Consider the following 22,434-nt stretch of genomic DNA (forward strand, 5'->3'; position numbering starts at 1 on the left):
AGAACTAAGTATGATTAATTTAATTCTCATTTTTGATTATCATTACCATTAAAATAAAAGTATAAAATAAAATAAGTCCTAAATGATCTATACCTCTTAAACAATTTACAGTTTCTGTTTATTTTCTCATACCCTCTAAACTCCAAAGTTCCAAAAATCCAAAACAATATTTTTGACAAATCAAGACTCAAAAGAGCATCATGAAATCAAAAAGAAAAAAAGAGCCAATTCATGCCCTAAGTCCTTTCTTACAAAACCAAAAACAAAACAAAAGTAAAACAAAAATAAAAATAAAAATTGAAAACCGGGTTCCATCCGGTTTTTGTCCCGACCGACGGTTCACCGGGTTTGGCCGGGTTTGACCGGTTCAAAATTTGGTCAACATTAATTTAAAATCGGACCCGGGCATGGGCGGTTCCTGGTTTTTCTTGTCCGACCACCGGTCCGGTCCGGTTTTTCAAAAACATCGACTCCCACATTAAAGGATTAATAGATATTCACAAAATAGATTGAAGCATGCCAAGCCCCCTATTTCGCAAATAATACGACTACTGAATCTTTCTAGTGTATATTTATCTCTATATATAAATTAATAATATTTTTTTAGTCAAAGGCAACAAAGACCTGTTTTTATTTCTATCACGTGTAAGTTGTTGTCTTGAATGCGCCTATCAAGGGGCATACACTCGTGAGTTATTCCATCGAACGTGCTCTCACCTCGTGAGGTGCAAGCATCACCAGGTGAGTTAATTTCTTCAACGAGGATTCAAACTCTCACCACCCACATGCCCATATTATTTGTTTGTAATAATAATAATAATAATAATAATAATAATAATAATAATAATAATAGTGTGAACAGGATGTTGGTCTGTACATGGTTTGTGTTCCGTTATTTAAATGGGTTTATCTTTGGATAAACATACTTTTGGATGAGGTTGTGAAAGACTTTCACGTATTTTATTAGCATAAATGAAAATATGAAATGTATACCTATTGATGCTTTGTTAGTTGTTCTACTATAATTAATAAAAATAATTATGTTTATAAAATGACCTTTTCACTGTGATTAATTAATTGATTATAATATTTATTTTTAAACTTTTTGTACTTTTTTAAAGATTATATTTTTAATTAATTATAATAAATTATTTTTTAAATAATTATGGGATGACGGTTTTCCATGAATTTCTTGTCACGTCATTTGTCCTATTTCATTGTGAATGAAGAAATCCCCAATCCAACCCTCATCCAACAACCAAATGTTGCCATGATGTGCAATATCTCATTTACAATTTAAAAAAAAAAATTATATACATTAAAGAAAAAATTATAGAAAATACAGAGGAAGCGAAACAAATAACATAACAGCCACTAATAATGAAAATACTCTCATCTGCAATTTAATATGATTAATATATATATATATATATATAATTTGAAATCATCAAAGGAACATATAGCTTGATTATCCATGACATTAATTATGAAGGATTTCGAAAAGTTGTATAATGAGATAGAGTAATCTCAATTAGGTTTTAGAGCTAAATTGAACCCGTACTTTGCTCTTTTTAGATAAAATTCGTAGTAAACTTTATAAACAATGAAGCTAATCTTTGTACATGGTTTTTAGATAAAATGAATTTGTGTCATTTATGAATACTTTATAAATTTTATAAATAAGTTTTTACATTTGAATAACTCATTTGACTTATACAACTTATGTATTACATTTTTGTTTGGCTACCTATAAGTAGCTATAAGTAGCTGTAATATAAGTCGTTTTACATGTAAATGACTGTTTGATTTGCTGTAAAAGTTCCACTCATATAAGTGGACTTACATCTCACCCACTTTTACATCATTTCAACTTACAGTAAATTTTGTTGTAAGTTGAAATGCAGTAAAATAAGTGTTATCCACTCACCATTATATTTAATTATAAAAATATTTAATAGAGTAAATTATCTTTAAATTTAATTATAAAAATATTTTTAAGTAATAAATTATAAAATTAAAGAAACATTAAATATTTTTATTATTTAATATTTATATAATTAAAAAATTTTATGACAAAAATATTTTTTTTATTGTAAATATTATATGGTTTTAAAAAATAATTATAAAAATATTTTTAAGTAATAAAATTAAATAATTATTAAATATTTTAATAATATAATATTTATATGATTAAATATTTTTATGAAAAAAATATTTTTTATTATGAAAATATTATAATGTTTTTAAAAATTAATTATAAAAATAAATAAATATTATATTTTTATAATTTAGTATTTATATAATTAATATTTATAATAATTATTTTTATAAATTTAATAAAATTAATTATAATTTTTTTTCAAGTAATAAAATTAAAGAAATATTAAATACTTTAAATTAATTAAATCAATTAATTATTTTTATTTAAATTAATTTTAATGAAGAATATTAATATAATAATAATAATAATAATAATAATAATAATAATAGGTAATGGAGTAATCTCACTCAACTCAGCTATAGAACTATACCTTTAAAACTTACATCAAACCAGAATAGTAAATGTATCATTCTTAGTTACAGCAAACCAAACAATAATGATGTAAGTTGAAATACAACATTTTTACTTACACTGTAATTTCACTTGCAGCACGTACGTGTAATTTTACTTATAGATAACCAAACAACCCCTACTAACAACCCTCATAGTCCAGATATGTAAAGTGTTTGTCTTCAAAAAGGCAAGTTCAAACTTTAGCTTATATAGAGTAAATGCATCGTATGTGTTAAGGTATTAGCTGAATGTTGTGCACGCCCTAACGTGATTTGTCTACTTTATGAAAAAAAAAAAAACTTATATAATACAATTAAGATAATTTAAGATTTTATACACTACTCACAAGTAATAAGCTAACTTATTATTATATGATAATAATGGATAGAAGATATATGAAATATCATTTAATCTTTTATATGTATAATTTTTTGTTTAATATTTCATATAATTTTAAAAGTTATATATATATATATTAAATTATAATTCATTCACTTTATTCAAAACACATGTATATATATATATATGTAAATTAATTATATATATTTTGGTTTAATTAATTATAAAATAAATTTATATTTTAAAAATATATTTCTGTATATTTATTTATATCCACACATAACAAAGGTATTTAAGAAACTAAACAAAATTTAAAAATTAATCAAGTGAATCCCACGTCCTGTCCTGTCATTTCCTTTGGCTAACCTTCAAGTTCATGGCAGGTAAAGTCGTAAGTAAAGAAGCATTTATGTTCCCTTGCAAAAAACGAAGCATTTTTGTTATTGCCCAGTGGCTTGCCATCCCAAGAAATAATTGAACAAGTGTGAGTCGTGTCGTGTGACCCACGCCCAAGAATAATAATTATTACTGAAATTCACTGTTCACTTTGTATATCTAATATGCTCTTTCATTCTCATCCATTCATTCCACCCATCAAAATCTTTGTTGTTAGACTTCTTGTTGAGACTTGTTGTTAGACTTCTTGTTGAGACTTGAGAGAGAGAGTTGCGAGGCAATGGCGATGATAGTGGATGCATTTGCTGGGAAGCTGGTGGAGGCTCACAAATGTCATTGAAGAGAGGCCATCATGGTGTTAGGGCGTCAAAGATGACCTCCAAAAGCTTCAGCGAAGGATGAAGAGGATCACATGCGTGCTCAAGGACGCCGAGAAGAAGAAGATCCAAGACGACACTGTCAAATTATGGGTTGATGAGCTGAAAGATTTGATGTACGATGCCGATGACATCATAGATCTTTGCATGATACAGGGTACTGGGCTTTTGCAAGATGATCATCATCATTCTCTGGCTGAGTCAAGTGCTACTGCCTCAACAAGGGTATGCTGGCACTTTCCATTTCTCTCTCTGTGCGCGCAGTGCGCGATTTCCTATGAGATTGCTGATAAAATTAAAAGACTCAATGATAGATTAACTGAGATATCCGAGGATAAGGATAAATTTAATTTCATAACTTCTTCTACATCAAACGATGCATATGTCATGAATGAAGCTTCTTATCTCCATAGTTCCTTCTTACCAGAATCTGACATTGTGGGATGGGATATTAGAGATGCTACCAAGAGTCTTGTTGATTTATTGGCCTATCAGCATGAACAGAAATGCCGTCTTTTTGCCATTATCGGCATGGGGGGCATAGGCAAAACCACACTCGCACAGTTGATATATAATGATTCCAAGATAAATGATGATTTTGTGTTGCATTCATGGATTTGTGTTTCAAAATTCTACACATCAAGGTCTGATTTGCTGAAGGAACTCATAAGAAATGTTGGAGGTACTTGTGGAGAGTCAACCACAGTTGCGGAGCTACAAAAAATACTTTGTGATGTCTTGCATAGGAAGAGCTTATTTCTGGTTTTGGATGATGTTTGGGAGGGAGATGTATGGCTTAATTTAATTAAAAATCCAGTAGAAAGCGCAACAACTAAATGTAGAGTCTTGGTCACCACAAGAGATAGAAATACTGCTGTAAAAATGGGGGCAATTCACATCCACAATGTCAACAAATTGCCGTTGAATTTTGGTTGGGAATTATTATGCAAAAAGGTTTTCACAAATAATGGTGAGAGTCAGAGAGATATTCAAAGAATGAAGGAGATAGGGATGCGGATTGTTGAAAAATGCGATGGTCTTCCTGTCGCAATAAAAGCCATTGCAGGTGTTCTTGTAACAAAAGATCTAGATAAAAGAGAATGGGAGGATGTACTTAACAACAATGCTTGGACTATTACAGGACTTCCAGAAGAGCTCCGAGGAGCGTTGTACTTGAGCTATGAATCCTTACCTTCAGCTCTTAAACATTGTTTCCTCTATTGCTTTCTTATCCCCTATGATCGTGAATTTTATCTTGAAGAACTTGTTCCTGAATGGATTGCAGAAGGTTTTATAGAAGATAGTGGAAATGTATCGATGGAGGATGTTGCAAAAGGCTATTATAGGGAACTAATTTGGAGGAGTTTCTTACAACCTTCTCCTTATGAAGCTCAAATCAAGTGAGATGCACAATGCATGATTTATTTCAGAGTTCTTGCTAGGTTTCTAGTAGGTGATGAAAGTCTTTTAGGAGATCCTCAAGCAGCACCAAGCAACACTTCTATGATAAAATTACGTCATTTAACAATTTCAAGTAATAGGGAGAGTGTGAGCATTCCACATCTTGATTGCCTTAGAAGACTATGGCTTTATACCCCTCCAAGTTTGGACACGCAAGTGATCGGAGGCCTAAAACACTTGCGTGTATTGACCCTTTGTGGAGACAAGATTGAGAATATCCCTGACAGCATTGGGGATTTATTACACTTAAGGCTTCTAAATCTAGGGGGTACAAAAATATGCAAGCTACCGGATTCTTTGGGAAACCTTATTAACTTGCAATTCTTGTTACTCAGTGATTGTGAGTCTTTATACATCCTTCCGAGAAGCATAACTAGGTTGTGCAATTTGAGGAGGCTCAATCTTAAATACACCCTCTAAATTATGTGCCAAGGGAATAGGTAAGTTAGAACATCTTAATCATGTGTCAGGATTTATTGTTGAAGACAATGGTGGTGATGGAGAAGGATGCAACTTGGAAGAGCTGCAAATGCTTAAAAAACCTCAGTCACCTTGATATGAGATAAGTTAGAGAAAGCAAGTAAAAGTACTCCAGTGCTCTTAAACAAGCCTCGCCTCAAAACTGTAATGCTTCGTTGCACGCCCGATAGTGGTGGTCATAATCAACAACAAGAGATGGATGAGATTGTACAAGTCTTTGATGAGTTATGTCCTCCACCAAGCCTTGACGATCTAGTAATTGAAAACTTTTTGGTGGGAGATATCCACGGTGGATGTTATCAAATTCCTTCAGTACTGCTTTTCTTGAACTGACTTATTTGCAACTTCGTGATTGCGCTAATTGTCCTCAGCTTCCCCAACTTGGCCAACTGCCCCAACTCAAGTATCTAAGGATCAAGGGAGCAACTGCAGTAGTATCAATTGGCCCTGAATTTCTCGGCAATGGAGAACTTGCAGCCAGTGCCTTCCCTAATCTTGAATACTTAGTATTCTTGGACATGATTAATTGGGAGGAATGGTCACTGACTAGTGGAGAAGGAGACAATGAGCATGAATCCAGCAGGCTATTACTCTTCCCCCGTCTCAGGAAACTTTTCATTGACAACTGCCCCAAGCTGAAAGATCTTCCAAGTGGCTTGAATCGGGGCTAATATCCCACATTTGTTCATTAGAAGCGCTCACAGTCTTTCAAGGGTCTCTTATCTCCCTGCCTTGAAAAGAACTGGAAGTTTATGATTGCCCAATGCTGAAGTGTGTGGAGAAGCTCGAGTCTCTGCAGAGCTTGACGCTGTTTGATCAACAAGAGAATAACACTATTCTCCCTCAATGGCTCATCCTTTTCCTCCTACAACGTGAAAGGCCTCATTATGATCGGTTCATCTTGCATTTGGTGTGCAGTGCCCAAGCATTGCATGACTGTTTGCAAGGTCATAGATACTGGTTGTTACTCCAGCAAGTACCACGCTTCACAGCCTATACAGTGAACCGAGACATGTATTTGAAGTACACTAAAGAACCATATTATTATGAAACCAACATCACTGGTATATGTTATTGACTTTATTACTCATAATGTCTCTACTATCCTTTGTACAACTTTTAAGTGCCTAATTGTTTATCAGAATTATAGTAATTTTATGTCTAATTGGTGGTGGCTTATATATGCAGATGAGGATCAGGAGCATGAAATCCTTTCTTTGAATTAGATCATTATCCATTACTGGTATGTATTCAGTTTGTTTTGAATTATTTATTTAGCTATTTTATGATCAGGAAGTGAGCTCATCGCTAGCTAGATAGCTGGTTCTTTTTGTCTTTAGAATGAATTGTAACATGTGTGTGTTTGTTGTTTTAATTTCCGCAGCCAAAATAATATGTGACTTGATTAAAACTCAAGTTTATAATAACATGATGGTTTCAACTTACTTGAGATTATGTGCAAGTGTTCTTCAATTTTCAAAGTGAGTTGAGCTCATGAAGCTTATGGAGCTCTCTGGAGGGAGAGTGTTCTTGTTTCTTTGTAAGTAATGTAATAATTAATTTTTATTTTCATGTTTACCAATATATATATATATATATATATGTTTATCTACTGTTGATAATATTAAAATTCCAATTTGATCTTGAGCAGAGTATATTGGTGGATTTAATTATATGATGTGCGACTATGCATACATGCAAGGAATGGTGCGATTGATTGATCCCTCAGTAACAATTCAATCTGATGAAGAGGATTCTCAGGAGAATTTTATGTCTGATTGATGGCTTAATTATGCAGATAATGAGATGTGACATTTATAATGATTAGTATGTATATATATATATATTGTATGACTCATTACATTTCTACTACAAGATAGTTCTTCATATCTTTACAATTGTGATATGTATGTTCTTGCCGAGAACTCTAGTGCTTTGGTGCAGGCCTAACTCTGGTGGACATATACTACAATATCAAAAGTCTCATGACGATGAATTCCACTTGAGCACTTCATCAGTGTTTGCAAGTGTGTCCATATTGATTGTTCCTCTGGAATGTACCCTGTTTTGTAGCCTGTGCAAAGGGCGGAAGCATGTGTTTTAAGTACTCCAAGTAAACATTTTTCTATCAAACAAATCTTGGTGAAAATATATCAATTGGTATGATCCATGAAACCTCTTTGTTCAATTTATTTTTTTCTCTCTCTCATGCCTATATATTGAAAGTGTCTAATTGGATCAAAATTATGATATGCATGCCTCATGGTTGCATAGCTGCTGCATATGTATGTCTTATGTGTATTCATTCAATAACTTTTGAATTACTTATTTATATAATTTATGATTTGGAATTAAGCGCATCACTTATTTAATTCTATTTTGTTTACCCTGTATTGTTTTTCACAGGTGGAATGGTAGATTAACAAATTTTTATGACAAATATGTGAATTTATTATTACTCAACTGCATGACATGCTGTTTGAGAGTACAAATCACTTGGGTTCTTCTGAGGCAGTTATATCTTTGCTGATATTTAAGTGTTGGATGTCCAATAGAACTTCAGAAATTATTATGGAGCATGGCTTTTGTATATGCAATTCTGATGAATCGAAGCTCTCTGGAGGGGAAGGATAGGTTGTTTCTTTGTAAGTAATGTGAGACAGCCTAATAATTAATTCCAATTTCTTGTTCGTATGTTCTGAAAATATATAAATCAGCTGCTAATAATAATAAAACTTCTATTTGTTATTGAACAGAGTGCCGGTGGATATATATTATGCTTGGAATGGCTCAGGTGAACAGAGTACTAGTTTTTATTTTACTGATTTCTTTGATTTCCAATGTGAGTTGAACTTGAAACTAGATAACCTCCTTGTTTCAGATTAATTAATTTGCACCGTGAGTTTTGGAGATTGATAGAACGGCATGTGAGCTCTTTAATATTTGATTTCCTTTACTCATTTTTGTGAACATACTTGTTTTTCTGAACATTAATGAATGACAGTTTCATATGAGTTAATTATATAGAATGCTTTTTTTTCTTTGAAACTCATGATGTTACAGAATATGGTACATATTCTTTTCATGTATGTGTGAGCTGGTGGAAATATCACATGTCAAAATTGAAATGTCTATTTGATATTGAACAACAGAATTGATTGGTGGCTATGCAATTCGTTGGCTAAACTTCAAAACGATGAAAATGAATCCAATGTGCAAGCACATCATGATCAAAACCAAGATACAGCACTAATTCTGGCTCACAACAGAATTGATGAAAAGAGGATTGCTTTAAGTGTTGGTGTTTACTTTGGGGCGGAATTTGTATCTATTACAGAACCCTTTTTATTTTTAAGAGAAATATGGGGAAACCATGGATAAAACTCAAGTCTGGTTGGAAACTGAAATAAAATACCAACTCTCAAGTTGGAGAGGTGGTCAAACTATATATGAAGCTCTTATTTCTTATGTAAGCAAAGCATGAACCAAAGACAGTGTCCCTGATTTTATAGTTGTAAATCTCAATTTTATTTATTTTAATTTTATTTCATTTAGAGATTGACAACAGGTACAAAGATATGTGAACTGATGTAAAGTGCTTGATTGTGAGATGTGTATGTCTCTGTATATATAGCAGGCACTTTGTAAATGTTGTAATCAGATTCCGGCTCAATAGATGGTCTTGCGATATCATATGTTGTGATATATTGATATTAAACTTGAAAAGCAACTAATTTTTTTTTTTATCCAAGTAAATTATCTTCTGCTTTGGGTTTGATCATCGAGTTTAAATGCAGTACCTACTAATAATCATCCAAGTAAATTATTCATATGTTGTGTTATGCATATGACTACTTCAGGAATTAGCACATAGGAAATATGCATAACACAATAAGGATGTGTTTGGTTGTAAAAATAAGTTGGGAAAATCCAGTTTATGACAAGTTACTTCAACCCCTCCAATCAAACATCCTCCAAAGAATAACTTGGCTATAAATTTTAATTAATTAAATAAGTAAAGTGATTAATTAATATTAAAAATTATTATGGTTATTATTGTTGAGAAATGATGACAAACCACTTTGAGGGTGGAGAATCAAACTCTTAACCCAGGGCCGTGGAGATGATTATATTATCAATACATATCTATCATTAATTGAAGTAATATAAATTAAGTTAAAATAGTTTTTAATTATAATTTCAATCTAACTTTGAATCAACTTGGTATGTAAATTTCCCTCCAAAACAAATTCAAACTTTCAAATACCTAACCTCGTTTATTACAGCTAAGTCCAAACCTGACCCAGCATCAACTGAGGGAAAGACGAAACCAAGAAAAGATGAGGATTTAGGAAAAGACATAATACAACAAACTGTATCCTTGCGTGCTTACATGCTATGTACAAGAAGCTAACATGCGTGCACATATTTAGGGTTAACAAGAGAAGGCTTATATTTCATATCATTAGAAAGATACTGTTTATCATAATTAAATATAAAATTTGGTGATGATGTCAAGAGAGAATACACTAGCACAAGAAATTACATTTTCTGCAATGTTACTAGCCTCTACTGCATAGGCCTATAAAAACAACGCAATTGGGTAATGTTAGAATAACAAATTAACAAAGACCAATAAAAAATCAGCAAAGATAAAAACCTAAGGTTAAGACATTGCAAATTATTCAAGACAAGTCATGCAAGAAGAATTATTGACAATGAAGCTTGCGGCGTGGAAGCCATCTCTAACAGATTGATTTTGGCAACCCATACATTAATCAGATTCTAAATAGGAGACAATAACACTTTCTGCATTTTAACCAACAATAAACAAACAAAAAAAACATGGTCCTATAGACATTGTCAATTATGCAAGCTGAAATTTAAAAATTTAGAGTTGTTAATTTGCTTCGCACCCGACAGGACCCAATTCCCCATCCCAACGGGGTAGGGTGGGGCTAAAATTCAGGGAATGGGTTGGGGCCATACCGGGATGTAAATCCCCGTTGGGGACGGGGAATCCCTTTCCCAGCCCCTGAATATAAAATTTAAATATTATGTATATATAAATAAAATGTTAGAAAATTATTTATATTAAACAATATATATTATTAAAAGATAATATATTTGATGTATGTATATAGTAAAAGTGACAAAATAGATAAAAAAAAAATATGATCGAAAAATCCTTGAACCAGGGTAATCCTTACGGGGACGGAGATGGGGAAAATTTTTTCCCTGTACTCAGGTTCAATGACGGGTCAAAGATGGGTTTGACAAGTAGGGGTTGAGGCTGGGGAATACATCTCGGTGAATCTCTGCCCTGTTGACATTCCAAATGAAATTTTCTTTTATCCCCATTTAAGTGCTCAAGAACATTTTGATTCCAAGCCATTTCTTTCAAAGAAGTTCGATAATTTAATATGACCAAAAAAGATAAGTGATCCAAATCTCTCACAAATTATGACCTAATCGAGTATAGTCAAAAACCCCCATCATGCCACATACCAAGCTATCACTTATATTTTGAACTGATCATTTAGTAATAACCTACCGACACCACGTGAAAAAAATGGAGAAATCCACACTAAAAACCCAAATATTGTGAAACTATTCAAAAACCAAGCATTTGAGAATAAAATTTTATAGTTTTAATATGTATAAATAAATTAGGTATAAATAAATTTTATAATTGATTATTAGTTATATAATTTAAATATTTGTTACACTTCCTGCCATGCATTTGAGAAATAGAAACATAGACAACCGAAACAAAATAAAATTTAATCAATTAAATAAGTAAATATGTGAAATTATATATAAATTTAGGAAGCTAAACAAATAATAATAATAATAAATAAAAAGTACAGAAGCAAAGTATATGTATATATACACAGATCAAATTACATATAAAATCTCTACCTTTTAATTAACAAAGTGACATGCATGGTTAAAAGAGTAAAAAAAATGGTATTTATAAATAATTCCAAATAATGCTTGTATCTTATAATTTTTTTTTTTTGAATAAGGTGGATAAATCACTAATTTATTAAAAAAAGAGAATACTAGGGAAGTACTAGGGTACAATAGTAGTAGGAAAAAAAGTTTAGAAAAATATAAAAGCGTAAGCCCTCACCGGGAGATGGGTAGAGCAGTAGAGGAAAGCATGAAAAATACTACAATAAAAGGGAAAAAAATCTGGATGCAAGTCAAACATCCGAAGACATAGGGCGCATTCGAGAAAGCGGATTTTGTATCTTATAATTCGTTAGCTTGATTATTGATATTATGAAAAAAAAAGAGTGTTGGATGAACATTTGCCTCAAGTTCTCAATAGGAATGACAAAGCTACATTATGTGATGATTCGACATGTCTTATTTACAAGATTATAAGATAAAATGTTGTTTGGATGAGCTAGCAATAATTGATTGCCCCCTCCTTCTCTCCAAACATAATGGAAAAAAAGACATTAATCGTCATCGATGTCTCTGACATACGTCAATACTGATCCAATTTAGATTCATATTATTCAAAATAAATTTCTACAACTGGCCTTTAACAAGCTTTATGATCTGAAATATTGAATTGATCATCACGGCTGCACATGAAAACATACAAGTTATCTTCGTGAGACTCTCAAATTTATTGATGTTGCATAGCTTATTAAATATTATGTTATAATGACATGACTTTTGAAATATTATATTGAAAGAAATAGTCTGAAACAATATGGTATTGGAAAAATTAGTTTGGATAAATATGAAATTGATTAAGCATTAAATTAACCAATTTATTGACCCAATATAAATAAAATAAATTTAAAATTTAAAATTTCATATTAACAAATTCAAAATGAAAAAAAATTTAAATTTCATTCACTTTATATGAATTTTTTAAACTATGAGATAAAAAAATTTGACTGGGCGGTGGACACGGCAGAGGTAGGAGATGTCGCTCCACGACGACCTTCTGGGTGAAGTGAGAGGCGGGGATCGTGGAGGGAGAGGAGGACAAGGAAGAAGACAGGGTTTCTCACTTTTGCGACCTTCAGGAGGAGCTCACCGTAATGGAGGGGGGCGACTAGATTCAAAAATTAGTTTAGTAAGGCCGGATACTTCCTTCGCTCAAGCTGTCAGCCCGCCAAGGGAGCTAAGGGGCGAGGAGGAAGGTCGGTCAGTGAAGGTGACGGCTGAGGATACTCAGAGACAGGAATGGGTGACGATTACCAACCGGAGAAAGAGGGCTAGGCCGCCGTTGGAGCCTACGGGCTCAGAGAGAAGTGTGGGTTCCTCATTAGTGGGTAGCAAACGGCAAAGGTCTCCACCTCATCTCTTGACGTGTAAACGATGTGTTGGGGGCATATGGCTGTTGGGTGTCGGGTTGAGCATCAGTCTATAGTTGTGAGAGGAGGAGTTGATTGGCTTCATCCTTTTCAAACTCAGATTTCTATCTCTCTCCCCTAGGAGACGTCGAAGCTGAGAAAGGAGCTCTCAAAGCTTATTGTTCTTGACGTCTATCTCTGGTCAGACGAGTGAGCAGATTCTCTTGGATTTCCTTCCGGGGGCGTTAAACACGCCCAGAGTTGATGCAGTTTACGAGTTCCGGGAAAATTCTTTTATTGCAACCCTTAGCAGTGAGGAAGAGGCTGTAAAAGCTAGTAAGATTGCGGAGCTCAGCCTCCCCTCGAGGATGGGACCGTGTGTTCTATCCATTTCTCCATGGACGGTGGAGATAGGATCGATCGGTGCGGCGTCTGGTAAAGGACAAGTCCTGCTCATCTAGAATCTTCCCCTTCATGCTTGGACTTGGTCGGTACTCGTTGAGCTCCTCAAACCAATAGGAGAACTGGTAGCGATCCCACAGCCGAGTAAACCACACAAGGCATTTCTCTCCGTGCTGGTTCGATGTCGGCAGAATTTGCGGCTTCCGGTTGAGATCTCACTGAGTTTTGACATGAGGAGGTTTATTGTTCTTTTAACTGACAATCGGCTACCTTTCCCGACATTCCGGCGAGATGATGTGATGGAACAGAGCTTGAATAGAGCTCGGAGAACACAGCTGAAGATGTGATGGAATCGCACAAATTCCTCCGCTTCAGAGCTTCTTCTAAACCGTTACAATTAACCTTAGAAAACGAAGACAATGCTTCTTTCTCAGAGCTTAGAATTTGTTTCACTGGGAAATCAAAGGCTATTAAAAATACGGAAATCATTGATGGTTTCCAATCCAGTTAAAATTTTAAGATGAAAATCAAAGGCTATTAAAAAATACGAAAATTTGCAGTATGTATTAAATCGGTAGTTCATCCAACTATTTTTAACATTCAATAAGTTTTTTTTAAAAAAAATCATATTATTGATGGGGATCGTTTTGTTTTCTTCCCCTTTTTTTTTTTAAGTGTATTTAAAATTTTATTTTAGAAATAACCAGACCAATAAAAGAAAGTATCTTGTATGCATGGATAGATAACAAAATATTTTATATTGATTGAAGACCAAAAACAATGGCTTGTGAAGTTATTAAAAAAAATATTTTGATGGTGAGATTGAAAATGGTGACTTATGATTATGAATCTATGATTATCAAATGGTGACATAAAAAAAAAAACAAGAATCAATTATGGTTATGATCATCAAATGCTAAATATCAATAATAAGATACATTAAGGAAATTTTGACATAATAGGAATGCCATGTGAGCTACATCACGTCGATGCTGTTTTATGACAATTATGATAAAAAAAAAAAAATCTTTGACCCAAAAAAGAGGGTTTTAAAGGGAAAAAGATTACTATTTATAGTATATTTAATTAAATATAGTGAGTTTTTAGTTAGAGGAGTGAATATAATGATACGTGTTTAGTTTTCCATGTAATTAAATATAGTGATTAGTGTTTGCATAGTTTTTTTTTAATGTGATTAACTATTTAATTATATAACTAAAGGTATCATTGAAAATATAACTAAAAGTTATTTTAATAATTATAATCAAATTCTCTAAGCTGGTTACTCTCATATATTTTTTCACTGTAAACAATTAATTTTAATTTATTTTTTTATAAATTACATAAAATAGTATAATATTTTTAATATATTATTGAAAATCTTATTCGTTAATGTAATTATTCCCATTATTAGTTAAATAGCTAATTTGAGATTTATCTTTAAAGCAAGCATTTTTTTTTAAAGTGTAATGTTTATTACCCTATTCAAATTATAAAAATAAAATTTAATTCTCAATATTTATTAAATAATATTTATTTTAAAGATTACTGTTAATAATATTTATTAATAAAAATCAAATCATTTTTCACTTATATGTCTCTAAAGAAAAAAAGAAATTACTCAAAAACTAATTAATTATATTTCATTATATGTTGATTGCAAAAGTTCACAGTGTTTGCACTGAGTATTTGTGTTGGTCGCAAACAGTTATAGTTTTTGAGACATTATTTGGGTTGGTAGCAAAAGCTAATAGTTTTTGAGATGATTGCATTTGGTTGTCACAAAATCTAATAGTTTTTTTCGACGGGTACATTTTGTTGTCACAAAAGCTTATAGTTGTTGTGACGGGTGTTTGAGTTGAGTTCAAAAGATTATTGTTTTTTGACAAGGATTTTTTATGGTTGCAAAAAGCTTGTTTTGGGACGCCATTTGAAGTCGTCGCAAAAACATTTGTTGTAGTGTGTATACCCTATCCTTCAATCCTTTTTTACTAGAGTTAGCAGCTTTATTTGAAATTGAACAATTAATGGTCGTGATCCCTGACAGGCAACATACTATCTTGATATCATGCAAAGAGTAGCTTCAGCCTGGTTCTTTCTTATATCAAGAATCTGCACTAAACAAAGCTTATAATTGAAGTGGTTGCACAGAAATCATTAGACAAATAATAAAGCATTATCCGGCAGTGCATCTTGTTAGAAGAAGAAAAAGAGAGTGGAACAAGTGTACATTCCTTGAACATGTAACATGAGTGACCCTTTGGGTCTACATATAGAACATGATAAGTATACATATACGTCTATACATACATATACATGCATACATACATATACAATACAATAATACATCTAACACCCCCCTCAAACTCAAGGTGGATCGTACGTCTTGAGTTTGGATAACATGAATAGATGGTGATCACGTGTCTGCGTCTTGGTAAAGAAATCGACCCACCGGACCTCTGTAGGAAGATAGTGAAGTGACACGCTGCAGGCACGTACATGACATCGTGTGAAGTGGGCATCCACACCAATGTGTTTGGTCGACTCATGCTTGACCGGGATCGGCGAGCAATCGAAGGGCTCCGAGTACTATCACAGTGAATAGGAATGGGAGAGGTGATCGGTACACCAAAGTCCTGTAGAATCGAATGCAGCCAAAGCACCTCCTGGACGGTAGAAGGCAACGCACGAACCTCGGCCTCGAGCACTAGACTTGGCAGCGATGGGATGTTTTTGGTCTTCCAAAACAACAAGAGAAGATCCAAGAAAGATACATGTAACCGATAGCGGAGACCCGATCATCGGGACAAGCGGCCGGGTAGTATCGAGAATAGGCACGCAGTCGAAGAGTGGACGAGGGCGTGAGTAGAAACGGACTCACGAGATACGAGTGCCACGAAGATATCGCAGATACCGAATAAGATGAGCATAATGAATGCAGTGGGTGCCTGAACGAATCGACTAAGGATGTGAGCGCATGGGAAATGTCTAGGCGGGTGACGACTAAAGTGAGACCAAGTCGCCAACCAAATGTCGATACCCGGAAGGATCGGATAAGGGAATCCCATTAGAGGCTCGAGTCGTAAATGTAACTCCATCGATTGTAGCGACAATATGGGTATCAGTCAAACCAGAGCGAGCAAGTAGGTCACGAGTGTACGTACTGCAGAAAAGACGGTAACCATCGGGATGAGAAGTAATCTCGATACCCAAGAAGTAACGGTCGACCCTAAATCGACTCATCAAGAAAGTCTCACATAACTCTACGCTTCACAAAGGTAATATGAAGCAGAGTCATCACCGATGAAGGATCATATCATCGACATATAGAAGAAGAATGGTTCGCCCTTACGAGAGGAAGAGTGAATAAAGACTGCCGGGTCATGTATGTCCGGAGTGAAACCAGCAGCCTCAACCACTGTACTGAATCTCTCAAACCAGGCCCGTGGAGCCTGTTTGAGACCATAAAGAGCGCGACAAAGACGACAAACAGACCCCCGGAGGCACCCGAAGGCCGGGGGGGAGGAGTCATGTAAACCTCCTCCTTTAAGTCCCCATGAAGAAACGCGTTCTTCACTCAGGCGATGAAGAACCCAACCACGAGCAGCTGACAGCGAACCAAAGTGCGCATGCAGTGTGCATGTGGGCTCATCGGGGCAAAAGTCTCCCTCATAGTCGCAGCCATACTCCTGCTGAAAGCCACGAGCAACCAAACGCGCTTTATAGTGCTCGAGAGACCCGTCAGAACGAGTCTTCACACGGTAGATCCAACGACAGGTGATGGGAATGGCATGAGGAGGAAGGGGAACAAGATCCCATGTATGAGTCATAGTCAAAGCATCAAGCTCCTCTGCCATGGCAATCCTCCACTCAGGTAATCGGACTGCTTCCCGGTAAGTACCTGGCTCAAAGACATCTGAAACACTAGTGCTAGTAGAAGCATAAGCGAATGAGGGGATGTAAAGGTAGAGCGATCACGTAAAGAATAAGTGTGAGAATGTACCTCGGGGAGCTCGGATCGATAGTAGGGAGAGTGTCGAAATGACCGATTGAGATGGAGGCTGCGAGGATCCCGAGCGGTGGTATGTGAAAGCGAGCAGTGGGTGAGCAAGAGGAAGCGAAGGAGGAGGGGAAGACACTGTAGGAGACTCAACAGATAAAGGAGGGGAAGACATTTTAGGAGAGTCAACAGATAAAGGAGGAGAAGACTCTACAGGAGAGGGGTCAAGAGAGGAATGAGAGAGAAACTCGGGCAGAGGGTTGAATGAGCGGAAGAGGAAGACACATGAGGGAGTATGCTCGATCGAAGGGGTAGGAAAAAGAAATGACAGAGGGACAAAGGGAGATGGGGAGGCAGTGGAAGAAGGAGAAGCATAGAAAGGTGTGGACTCATCAAAGGTGACATCACGGGAGATGCGAATACGATGAGTGACAGGATCATAACAACGATAACCTTTATGCTCAAGGCTATATCCTAGAAAAACACATGAAACAGACTAAGATGTTAGCTTTGTTCTCTCCCGAGGTGAGAGCAAAACAAAGCAGCGACAACCAAAAACACGAAGATGATCATAGCGGGGAGGTGTCCCATGAAGACACTCACCAGGACTACGACCATTAAGGTGAGGGGAGGGTTGTAGGTTAATGAGATAAACAGCAAGCGAGTCTTGTGACTTCAACCCAAAAAATGAGGGGGAAGAAAAGCACCAAGAAGAAGAGCACGTGTCGTCTCTAAGATGTGACGATGCTTATGTTCAGCGACCCCGTTCTGAGGATGAACCCCAGGACAAGATAACTAAGGCAAGGTGCCTTCAGAAGACAAAAAGGCACGAAAGGCATGAGAGGTGTACTCACCGCCAGAGTCAGACCGAAAGGTCTTAATAGAAGCAGAGAACTAGGTGTGGATCATAGCAGAAAAAAAGCGATAGATAGACAGTAACTGACTACGATGAGACATAAGATAAAGCCAGGTGAATCGAGTGTAGTCATCAATAAAAAGAACATAATAGCGATGACCACCTTTAGAGACAAAGGGAGCGGGACCCCAAACATCAGAATGAATGAGTTCAAAAGGAGTAGTAGTCTGAGACACACTCAAAGGATAAGGACGTTAAAGTTTCTTACCAAGTTTACAGCCAAAACAGACGGCATCAGAAGGAGGAGAGACAACCCCTAAAACGCCATGACGAACAAGCGATGACAGGCAGGACGAGACATAAATGGCCAAGACGATGATGCCACTTATAATGAGGCCGAATGGCGATATACTTGATGATGAATAGGTTCGAGTGACGATGGAAGACGAAGGGAATCCAACGCATAAACTCCATTTTGATGACGGCCAGTTCCAATCACTTTCCCACTGCGATCCTGCACATGACACGAGGTACGATCAAAGACAACATGACAATCATGATCAGTAAGCTGGCTAACAGATAGAAGATTCATGGATAAATGAGGAACATGAGAGACTTTAGGAATTGAAAAGGCACTAGAAGAGAAATGACCAGTAGAGGAAACAGGAATAAGTGTGCCATCAGCAGTGCGAACACGGGTGACGTGAGACGGTGAATGAGAATGGTGAAGATGGGTGGTATTAGGGGTCATGTGGATAGAAGCACCAGAGTCAAGAAGCCAGAGAGGACAGAAACTACCTGAAGCAGATGGAGCAACCTGAGTGGAACTCGCATATCCAGTGGAGTTCGCATGATAGAACTGTAGAAACTGTCGGAACATGTCTAAAAATTGCTGATCTGCAGGAGACATCGGAGTAGGAGAAGCCTGTACAGAGCTCACATATCCAGTGGAGTCCACCAGATTGGACTGCAGAAACTGTCGGAACATGTCTAAAAATTGCTGATCTGCGGGAGACATCGTAGTAGAAGCCTGTACAGAGTGTGCCCGGGTAAAGTGAGATGTTGGAAGAAGAGGTGGAGCCGGTGAAGAATCGCCAGGGTGAGCAACATACGGAAGCACAGCAGAAAAGTGTCCGGAGTCAGCGAAAGTACTAACCCCCCCTGTGGAGGAAGTCCGGAGATGGGTTCGTTCAGCACGAACAGCAGCAGATCCATAAACATTCATCTTTTTTTTTTTTATTTACTTCTGACAAGTGGTCACCATCACTTTTGAAAATTGGTCACTATGGAGAAGTTATGTCTACCATTGTCTGCCACTTGTTGGTAAAATAATATATGTATAAAGTGTAAATATATATTTATATAGTAGTGGGTCCCAGCATATTTGGAAGTGGGTGTGTGGAGAGATGCTTCCAATTTTGTTTGGAACGAAATGTTTTGTTTGAAATTGAAAGAGGGGAGTCTTGAGCGGACGAAGCGGGTGATGTTCGGGCGACGCGTCGGTCGCGATTTTTTATAATAATCGAGAACACTAATAAATCAAGAACTGCGGCGATGTGTACGGCGGGCGTGTAAGTAGCGTTGGAGATCGGCGACCCTCGATGATGGTGAGGGTGGTGATGGTGGCCGGGCGATGATGATGATGGTGGCGGTGATGGTGGCACGGCCGGGTCGATCGTGGGTGGGACGATCAAGTCGAGATAATGGCGCAGCGATGGCGGTGATGGTGGCCGGTAATGATGGGTCGTGATGAGGGAGGAGAAGATATGTGATATAGAGATGGCTTGCGAGTAAGATGGTGATGTTCGATTTTTGAATGAATGAAAGAAAGTTGGTGATGTAACAAAAAATTACCGATGAGAAACAGAGAGATAGAGGGTCGGAGAGGAAAGGAGGTGGTCTGCAAGAGTAGGAAAGAGAGAGGACTGGCTTTGCAAGAGAAAGAGGACCGATCGGTGCAGCAAGAGAGAGGAGTCAAGGAGGGCGACGGTAGTGCCGGTGGCCAGAAAAACCTAGGCGTCTGATACCATGTTAGAAGAAGAAAAAGAGAGTGGAACAAGTGTACATTCCTTGAACATGTAACATGAGTGACCCTTTGGGTTTACATATAGAACATGATAAGTATACATATATGTCTATACATACATATACATGCATACATACATATGCAATACAATAATACATCTAACACATCTATCAAGATCAAAATAAGCAGGGATAGGAGGAACCTAGTAGAAATATGATAAAGATGTGTACAAGTTCATCATGGTTGATAAGTATTTTAATTGTTTTCATTACCCAACATTTCTTTCTTCCTGGGTGATCAATCAACCTAGCAACAAAGAGCTTGTAAATTCTTTAAAACCCATAATCATCTGATATTATATCCTTGAATAAGGCCTTCTCATGGGAAAAGGTTGAAAATTGCCTGGAAAATTAGACAGAAAAGTTATAAAAATGTAAAACACCATCATCATTGTTAAATTTCATGATAAAGAAGTTGGAATTGAGATGATTATCCCAAACTCTCAGAAAGTTAACCAGGAAAATTTGTATAAATCATGAGCACCAAACTACTCAGGGCAATCTGTGAAATTGCAAATAAGCAACTTAACTACTTGAACCAAAAACTTTTGAAATGCATGATACAAATCAATGTTAAATAGATAACAATTCACATAGTGATTCTCATAATTATATCTCTTTGATTATAAAAGACATATCACAATATGAGATGATGGAAGATCAATTGAGATGGTGACACAACCTTAGCACATTGGTATTCATTTATTATAAGACCAAAAATGGTGTGATGTGTGATGATCACGATGGCGTGTGTGAGTGACTCTAAAATAGGTTTTGGAGATGATCAACTACCATAACTTGCACATGCTTGGAAACCTCCAAACTTAAGCAACCGGCACCCAAGAGAGGATCACATGCATGGTGGTGCTTAGAGATATAACAAGACTTGTGTTTTCCATCAAAAGTTTACATGTGCTGAGCTATTAACATATAGAATCCTTGTAATATCTGTCAAGTGAAATTGGGGTTTGGACAAGTTAAAAATCATATGAGAAAAGAGAAAATTTCAAAAACCTTGTGGTTTCCCACTTATACAGAATAAGGACAAAGAATTTTTTTTTGTCATTTTTTACCATGTGTTTTCCCAGTTAACAGAAAAGGAAAAACATCAGCCACGTTAATTGCTGCTTTCATGACAAGGGCAAGTCATCAAATCACATAATGTATGACTGATGTGGCAAGAAAAAACATATTCAGATGAGTTCATCTTCTCCATTTGAATAATACCCTTCTCCCTTGCCTTTTTTTTGTTTTCCCTCTATTAATCTTTCCCTCAAATCATATAAAGTATTACTTGATTTTTTTTATATCCTCATTATCGGTAAGTAAAATAAATTTTGAGTGGGTTTTTTATTTCTTTGATATTCTCAGAATTGGTGAGTTCTTATTATTTTCTGAATGTAAGTGGAACAAGCTATTTGGTGAACATGGCAAATTTATGTGATTTTTCTAACAAACAAGCAACCAAAGAAGCAAATGTTGTTATTATAAGCAATAGTTTAAGCTAAAGATAGTAGTGTCTAACGAATGTGTTTGATTATAGCTTCCAAGGGCAATTGTAATTCCCAACTATATTTTCTTTAGGTTTTGCTTGTATGGTATTGATTGTAATGTCATTGAAAATTAAAGAAGATGGTGTGTAAAATTTTTCCATCACAAGTGTTTGTCAAAATGTGTTTTTTTCTTGGTTAAAATACTTCTCAAGATTTTCATTTGCAAAAAGATCATAAGCAAGTTAGTAGAGCATGATCAATTGCTCAAATTAGATTAACAATCAGAGCTCCACATGTCTACAAAAACATGTATAACTTAAAAGAATATGTACAATTTAAAAGAACATAAGCAATTTATAGGAGCATAAACAATTTTAAAAAGCATAAGCAATTTAAAAAATCATAAACAACCTAAAAGAGCATAAACAATTTAAGTGAGCATGGACATTGCTCTAAATTACATTAACTCCCAAATCATTTACTCACCTGTGTACAAGAGCAAAAACAATATAAAAGATCATATGCAATTCAAAAGATCAAAAGCAATTGAAAAGAGCATGAACATTGCTCTAATTCATATTAACTCCCAAATCATTTACTCACATGTGTACAAGAGCAAAAACCACATAAAAGATCATATACAATTCATAAGATAAAAGGCAATTTAAA

General features: G+C 35.5%; 1 protein-coding gene and 1 long non-coding RNA gene across 6 annotated transcripts; both read left to right on the forward strand.

The window, feature by feature from the left end:
* Positions 1-3,657: 3,657 nt before the first annotated feature.
* On the forward strand, positions 3,658-5,053 carry LOC120273545. The gene is made up of 2 exons (XM_039280176.1): positions 3,658-3,891; positions 4,094-5,053. Exons 1-2 carry the CDS (start codon positions 3,688-3,690, stop codon positions 4,208-4,210), a joined length of 321 nt encoding a protein of 106 aa, XP_039136110.1. The 5' UTR covers positions 3,658-3,687; the 3' UTR covers positions 4,211-5,053.
* Positions 5,054-6,349: 1,296 nt separating this feature from the next.
* On the forward strand, positions 6,350-9,161 carry LOC120273547. 5 transcript variants are annotated; one of them, XR_005540566.1, is made up of 7 exons: positions 6,350-6,671; positions 6,796-6,850; positions 6,992-7,147; positions 7,259-8,252; positions 8,364-8,401; positions 8,489-8,534; positions 8,760-9,161. It is a non-coding gene; the product is annotated as an uncharacterized LOC120273547 (long non-coding RNA). The 5 variants fall into 5 exon arrangements; XR_005540563.1 differs by lacking the exon at positions 8,489-8,534 and having other exon boundaries at positions 7,259-7,767; positions 8,014-8,252; XR_005540564.1 differs by lacking the exon at positions 8,489-8,534 and having other exon boundaries at positions 7,259-7,434; positions 7,552-8,252.
* Positions 9,162-22,434: the final 13,273 nt, after the last annotated feature.

This window comes from Dioscorea cayenensis, chromosome 12 (genome assembly GCF_009730915.1).
Source record: "Dioscorea cayenensis subsp. rotundata cultivar TDr96_F1 chromosome 12, TDr96_F1_v2_PseudoChromosome.rev07_lg8_w22 25.fasta, whole genome shotgun sequence".
Taxonomy (NCBI): domain Eukaryota; kingdom Viridiplantae; phylum Streptophyta; class Magnoliopsida; order Dioscoreales; family Dioscoreaceae; genus Dioscorea; species Dioscorea cayenensis.

Bases quoted from the DNA above. Each gene is read 5' to 3' on its own strand.
- LOC120273545 (XM_039280176.1), top strand. From the start codon at position 3,688: ATGAAGAGGATCACATGCGTGCTCAAGGACGCCGAGAAGAAGAAGATC. The intron at 3,892-4,093 runs GTATGCTGGCAC...CCTTCTTACCAG, and splicing joins GTGCTACTGCCTCAACAAGG to AATCTGACATTGTGGGATGG.